At 43.4% G+C, this 7,266-nt stretch overlaps 1 protein-coding gene across 1 annotated transcript; it reads left to right on the top strand.

The window, feature by feature from the left end:
• The first annotated feature begins 1,395 nt into the window (after window positions 1-1,395).
• Window positions 1,396-6,207, top strand: LOC147887673 (glyceraldehyde-3-phosphate dehydrogenase, cytosolic-like). The gene is made up of 14 exons (XM_087393126.1): window positions 1,396-1,729; window positions 1,949-2,040; window positions 3,009-3,079; window positions 3,214-3,252; window positions 3,587-3,687; window positions 3,778-3,890; window positions 4,015-4,114; window positions 4,238-4,384; window positions 4,469-4,529; window positions 4,697-4,794; window positions 4,984-5,126; window positions 5,451-5,534; window positions 5,621-5,710; window positions 5,823-6,207. Exons 1-14 carry the CDS (start codon window positions 1,607-1,609, stop codon window positions 5,884-5,886), a joined length of 1,326 nt encoding a protein of 441 aa, XP_087249252.1. The 5' UTR covers window positions 1,396-1,606; the 3' UTR covers window positions 5,887-6,207.
• Window positions 6,208-7,266: the final 1,059 nt, after the last annotated feature.

Below are 7,266 nucleotides of genomic sequence, written 5' to 3'. Positions count from 1 at the left end.
CATTACACTAATAGAGATGTTGAAATTTCAAAGGCCATGAAAGGTGTCACTCAAGGTGAATGAGAAAGGGGAGATAAACAAGCTGAAGACTGGTCATATGTTTTGAGTAGCCACGTAGAGGTCGTAGGACACAAGTAAAGCCCTAAATAATGCCATGGTTTGTATCAAATAAATTAATTCCCCCTCTTAAGGGGTAATGATAAGGTGGTAAAACGGTTTTCATTGGAAAAAGTAATTTCCCATGCTAAATGTCATAATGCTTTTTAAAATTGTGGATTTTGAGTCAATTTCAACCCTACAAGTGCTTCACAAATTCTTTTTCCCACAAAACCACTCAGCTCAAGTGCTCACAGGATTTGTGAGAAAAAAATGAGACAAAAATGTGGGGGGCCACATCATTGAATTTCCCATTTCCCACAAAACCATCACAATGTCATAAGGCCTTTAAATATCATAATGTACAGGGGAATGGGCCAAGGGAGGCCTTTCCGGGAAGGAAAGTGGCTGAACAGTGGCGAGTGGCCAACGGCCACTAGCCACTTTCTGGGCACTTTCCTTCTCGTAAAGGCCAACCCTGGTTCATTCCCCCACGCGGAGGTTCTAAAGGAGGGGCTCGAAAAACTAACTTGTGCAGAAGTTTTAACGCTGCTTGGGGCCGTTGGATAAGATTTAACCCTAGTTACTTTAATTGTAGGGGCGTGGTTGTATTAATTGCCAGGTTCATTCCCATGTGTCTCAATCGGACGACAGAGACTCCGCAGACAGGAGACCTTTACGCCGGTTGAAGTTTACGGTGAGTGAAAGTGTCGTTGTGTGTGGATTTAAAGAGTAAATGCTTCAAAAAAGTTGTTTTTACCACAAAACCATCAATATGCCATTAAATTGCCCATTTCCCAAGAAACCGCACAATGCGGGCTTTAGTTGGCTTCCTCAACACGTGGACGACATTGCCAACGTGGACGGGGACACGCTGTCCAGGTGGAGGGGGTGTGACGAAACGTGGTTGGTGTGGTTTGATGGCCCACGGGATTCCAGCCGCTGGTTTTGCAAAAAGGGCCGTCTTGCTGTAAGCTTTAGAATATTCGGATCCACTTTGCGACGTGTCCACTGAACGACGACAACGACTGCCCACTTGATTGCGTGGCACATATCTACATGGCCCAAAACCCCTGCAGCCGGTTCCACCTGTACAGCATATCTAAATTCAAGCTTAAAAAAAAACGGCGGGTTGCGGACTCTACAAGGCCATTTATCGGAGCCGTCGGATCAGGGGAAGATAGACGGTTGAGATGCAGCGATCGCGGAGGACGCGATGCATGGAGAAGGGGAAATGTCAAGGCTACCTTGGCGTTCGTGGAGAGATCGGGATCGTCCATGTTTTGATCGGACGGTTCTTGTGTCGTCTCTCTCACCTCTGACGGAACTGTGCAGCAAGATTGAAGCTTTAGACCTTCATCCGTCCAAAAGCTCGAGCTTTTGAAGGGCTAACATTCCGAGGCTTGTTTCTTTGTCTTTTAATCTCTTCCTCTGCCTCCATAGCTTGGCCTCTCTCATCCTCCATAGCTCTTCCTCTTCCTCCATAGCTTTTCCTCTGCGTCCCCCAGCTATGGCTGCCTCCACCCTCTCCCGATCTTCCCTCTCTGTTTCCACCCCCCCCTCCCCCCTCCCTGCCTCCCACGGCCCCTCTTCCTCCTCCGCCAGATTTTTCTCTGCCCCCATCTCCGCCAAGGTACGCCTCTTGCGCCCATAATTGGATTCTTCCAATTACATCTACCTCTACAGTCTCCCGTACCTCCAGCACCTCGATCTCCCACCAACCGGAAATCTCTAGCCTTGCTCTGCCGAGAGGAGTGTTTTTTGTACCCACCCACACATGTTTCTTTGGCTTTGTGACTTAGCTTATGCGCCCATGCCAGAGATCTAAACTGATTTTGCACTTCCCTCGCAGCTTGACTCCAGGAATGATGCACTAAGATTGAGATCTTCCGATTTCTGCGGCTCCGTTGCAACCTTTGGGAGTAGCACAGCCGGGAGCTCAAGGTGGTAGATCGCCAACACAGACTTGTTTCTTGTACTAGATTTCACATGCTATGACGCCTTTGGAGAAAGTTGGCGGGTGCCTATTGTTTGCAAACTCCCGAGTCCCTGTTTCATGACAAATCATGTATTGTCTGCTCCGAGTTCTGTGTTTCGTGCTTCGATCAACTGAAGATTCGAGTAGTAAAAGGAAGAAAGTTTTGCTGGGCCTCATTTCTGATCTGAGTACAATCTTTTGTCAGTCATTTGAAAATTCATCACCAATCGAATTATCCATTTTCCTTTTTGCATAGCTCGGCACATGTCTAATTGTTTACCCATTGAACTTGCTTGGCTTCTGCATCTTATTGGAATTGTCTCCCTGTTGCAAATTTTAAGTGGAACTTCCGCCTTCCATGCAAGGCAACGTAGATCCCCCTACGCGAGGCTTTGTTATTATGTCTGAAAGAGGCATCCGTCATATCCTCTCTGTCCTTACCTTTCAGAGATGGAAGCTTGATGCGTGCACTTGAGACTGGAAACAAAAGCGGGGTAAGGATAGCCAGCTACATTGGTGTCCGGTACTTCTTGATGAGGCTAAGTGTTCTCAAATACATCTTTGCCAGGAGTATCCTGGAACTGTCTCATGCGCGGAGAAACACTACAAACGAGTATATTTCAAGGGTCGGTAGCATATTTCAACCCTGATCTATAGCGTGGTCCGAAGGTGTATGTTAAAACACCTGAAGATGTAGCAGGGTTGATCTCCAGAAATTTTACAGCCCTGGAGGCTTCTCCCATGTACAAGGCTTCCCTCTTTTTTTCTGGACAATGTATGCGCCACGTGAGGCAATAAAAACTAATAGTTTTGCCCGGAGGTTGGTCACTGATCACTATACGACACAAGGATAGTTCAAACGTGTGACAGCTTAAGGCTTTAACTTTGGTTGCAAGCGCCAGAGAAATGACATTTGTAATATTGGATCTTGTAGAAGCAAAAGTTTAGCATGGAACTTACCATCAGTCAGAGCAACGGCCACAGAGATTCCTCCAAAAGTGCAAAGTAAGTCACTTGTATTCACATGGGCCATTATGGTTCGCTAGGAAACGCTCTTCTAATGAGTTACTTTGTTCTTTTGCACTTCGATGGTTTCCATACAGTCCATCACGTCACTTATTTGCCATGTTTTATTGCAGAGCCCTTCACAAAAGATGTCGTCAAGGTTGGCATCAATGGTAAGTTCACGACAGCTGTTTTAAGAGTTTACTGCTTTGTTACTGTTCTTAATGCCCTAGCAGTAATGAAAAATGCATATTAGATAGAAGCATTGCTCATGGCTGTGGTTACCAAGTACTACAAACCACATGTACTATTGCCCGGCAATAGTTGCATGAATATAAATCATGGATTTGTATGTATTATTTGTAAGCAAGCATATCCATCTTAAACTGTGGCCTTGGTACATTTCTTTGGAACCTTGTCTATGTGAAGGTATCGTGTATACCATATGTTTCCAAGAAAAAAAAAGAGAAGGTACCAGATGAATACATCTTATGTATTACTCTGTAGGATTTGGCCGCATTGGAAGGTTGGTTTTGCGGGTAGCCTTGGCCCGAGAGGACATCGAAGTGGTTGCAGTGAATGATCCATTCATTGACACTAAGTACATGGTAATTGATATAATAAAAAATTTGACCTGATTTCCTGCAGTTGGATTATGGATTCATCAATATTTCTAACCCTTCCTTTTCACTTTGCAGGCGTATATGTTCAAGTACGACTCCACACATGGTGTGTATAAAGATGACATCAAGGTAATAGATGAAGCAACATTAGAGATTGGTGGACATCGCATCAAGGTTTTTGGAAAGAGGTCAGTGATAGCTCTCCCTCAATATATTGTCAAAGGAAGAGTGAAGTTATAGAAAGCGCTCAGAGAGATCATTTCACTTGTACTTACATACTTTAAGGCCCTAATTATGGAATATTGGATACAGAGATCCAGCAGAAATTCCTTGGGGTCAAGCGGGAGCAGAGTATGTTGTAGAAGCATCTGGAGTCTTTACAACTATTGATAAGGCTTCTGCCCACCTTAAGGTCATTCTCTGCTGGAGTGTCCTGTCCGATCCAGTAATCTGTTGTGGCTCTGAAAAACTGTATGATTTTTGTTGAACTCATCAGTCTGCTCTTTTGTTGCATGGACTTCTGGCGATAATACAGGGTGGTGCGAAAAAAGTCATTATCTCAGCACCTTCAGCAGATGCACCAATGTTTGTTATGGGTGTTAATGAAAGTTCTTACAAACCAGAAATGCAGATTATATCAAATGCAAGCTGCACCACAAACTGTCTTGCTCCTCTTGCCAAGGTATGTGGAGCTCTAGCTTCATTATAAACAGAGAGCTATTCTGTTAAACCAACTGTCTAACTATTGGGCAGTGGTCACTCTCAGGTTGTTCATCAGGAGTTTGGTATTGTTGAGGGTTTGATGACAACAGTGCATGCAACTACCGGTAGGCCTGCTTATCTGTCTCTTTTAAAACCATAACAATTTCAATCCAGCCAGATAGGCTGTGTTCTTTTTCCTCCAGAGAAAATATAGGCTGTGTTCTAATGCAAAAGATATGGCATGGCTTGAAGATAAAAATTGTTGACTGGTGTACTTTTTTCTCTGTCTCAGCAACACAAAAGACTGTGGATGGTCCTTCTGGGAAAGATTGGCGTGGAGGCAGAGGTGCTGGGCAAAACATAATCCCAAGCTCGACTGGTGCAGCAAAGGTATTAATAATTTTCCCGTTTTGTGTCCCAGGGGTGTATAGCTCGAGGACAAACTGATGGTGTGGCACATATATACTCTGCAGCTTTGCAGAGGGATGAAATTGAGAATATCGAAACCTTCTCAAGGTCTTTTTTAATCTTTTGTTTGTAGAAATATGTGAGGTGGTTACTCACTTGGCTCGTCTGCAGGCAGTAGGGAAGGTGCTTCCAGAGTTGAATGGGAAACTGACTGGCATGGCATTCAGGGTCCCAACTCCCAATGTCTCTGTTGTGGACTTAACGTGCCGATTAGAAAAAGGTGCATCATATGATGATATAAAGGCAGCTATGAAGTAAGGCCCCTCTCTCTCTCTCTCTCTCTCTCTCTCTCTCTCTCTCAGGTCCTCAGGCGATGCAACAAGTTGGGTCTCTCTAGGAAGAGAATTAGGCTCGAGTGAAATTATCAGATCAGTGATTTGGACATGGCTATGTCATATTAATTGAAGTAAAATCTAGAGATTTTCCATCATCATACGCATGATACTGTTTTGAACAAGGTAATTTGAACCCACGAGCATTTCAGTAGAAGAAAATGGCATCAGAATTGTCTTGCATGGAAATGTTTTGCAAAGTTCAAGTGGGGCTTTACTGATGTAGCTGTATACCTCATTGCACAGAGCTGCATCTGAAGGCTCTATGAAAGGGATACTCGGATACACAGAAGATGATGTTGTGTCCACTGATTTTGTTGGTGACAAGAGGTATAGCATCACACTGTTTGTAATAAGATCTGGAGAGCATTAATTATTCACTGGAAGATTTTGACAGTCTGACTGGCTGCCTCCAGATCTAGCATTTTTGATGCAAAAGCAGGTATTGCTTTGAACAAAGATTTTGTTAAACTTGTGTCTTGGTATGACAACGAGTGGGGATACAGGTATTTAACCCAACCGGATGCTATCTCAATTACAAATATCTCAATATTCGGAGATGAAGTTGGGTTGATGAGGCATATAATCTAATGCACCTTTTTAATGTGTTGTGGACAGCAACCGGGTGGTTGATTTGTTGAGTTACATTGCGTTCGTTGCAGCTGCAAACAAGGGAAACTGAAACAGAGTTCTTAGACAAGGAAACTGAAACAGAGTTCATAGGCCAATTGGGAGAGAAAGCCTGTGATACAACATATCAAGTTATTTGGTGGCATTTCATGTCCAGCATTCTGCTATCTGTGATTGTGATGTTTAGCTCAAGGGGCAAGGCTACATTAGAATAGGCTACCAGAGAGAGGATTTTCATGTTATCTAAGGAATAATATGAGAGCCATCCTATGTGCTATTTATACACTCGGCTTGCAGTTTTGGTTTGTGGTGCATGTACTGCACCTCAGAAACCCTCTGATCTGAGCAGAGTCCGGCCAGTAGGAGCAAATAACTATTTTTGGATCTGTGACCTATCTCTAAAGATGCGATATGAGAATAAAGGAGAGTTTTGTAACGTTTGTAATTTTCCTTGGAATATATACTTCCAACTGTAAATTGCTAAGGTTTTGGGTGCAGCTCAGATTTCTCGTAATTTTACTAACCACACATTGACTTCTATAGCATTCCACTTGTGAGTGAGTTTGTAAATCATAGTTTGGGAGTCACATGCAATCGCCCTTTTCACTTGCCTGTTCACAACATATTCTATATGGAAAGGTCTACTCTTAGGGCCTTAGCTCATGAATGTTACTAGCATGGGATTAGGATAGGAATCTATTTGTCATTCTTATTCCCATCCTAGACGAAGTGGTCCAAGAATGGGAATGGCCACTTTTTCTTCCATCTTGGACCATGGTGTCAAGACCTTGAGAACTATCCCCTTGTTAAATGTTGGAAAATGACATGTATCCTTGTCCCTACCTCCTATACACATGAAATGATGCCATGTGTCTTGTCTCACCTAACCCATACATATTTTGGATGAGTGTTAGCACATGGTGGGATGGGAATAGGATAGAAATACATTTGAATAAGGATGGGACCATGTTTTTGTTGACATTTTGACAAGTGGTGTTATCTAGTGGAGTTGTGTAATAAGAGTGCCTTGTTCGTTAGCCATCTAGCCACTCCTAGGAGCCTTATCCCCAAAAGTGGATTCGGGGTAGAGGTTTTTTTTATCACCAAGGCTTTATATGCCTAGACATTAGGCTACCTTTCGTATGTGCTATTAGGCCCTTGTACATATACCCTTGTCATTAGAAGTTGAGGTTCCACATAGCCCTCTCCCTTCTTGCAACTTCATGCACTCATGATTGCGCATATTCTAACAGTCAACTGCTAATGAATTTCATCCTCACATGCTTTCTTTTGATTCGTGGGCTCTAATCTGTCATCGGCTTTATATTGTTGCTCATTGCTTGCAGGTGGTCACCTTTTTCACATGTGGGGCTTCATCATCCTCCAACTTTAGTCTTAAGCGAATCTCCTTGGTTGTATGCATTTGAACAGG

Source organism: Dipteris shenzhenensis, chromosome 22, assembly GCF_047967505.1.
Source record: "Dipteris shenzhenensis isolate YYH24624 ecotype China chromosome 22, Dip_SZ_1.0, whole genome shotgun sequence".
Classification (NCBI taxonomy): domain Eukaryota; kingdom Viridiplantae; phylum Streptophyta; class Polypodiopsida; order Gleicheniales; family Dipteridaceae; genus Dipteris; species Dipteris shenzhenensis.
Note: the sequence above shows the minus strand (reverse complement) of the source record. Positions and strands in the feature narration are given on the sequence as shown.

What these genes read in the sequence shown, in the direction of transcription:
- LOC147887673 (XM_087393126.1), top strand. Translation starts at nt 1,607, where the DNA reads ATGGCTGCCTCCACCCTCTCCCGATCTTCCCTCTCTGTTTCCACCCCC. An exon ending in CTGCCCCCATCTCCGCCAAG is followed by an intron (nt 1,730 to 1,948) that starts GTACGCCTCTTG and finishes CTTCCCTCGCAG; the next exon opens with CTTGACTCCAGGAATGATGC. An exon ending in ATCAAGGTTTTTGGAAAGAG is followed by an intron (nt 3,891 to 4,014) that starts GTCAGTGATAGC and finishes TATTGGATACAG; the next exon opens with AGATCCAGCAGAAATTCCTT.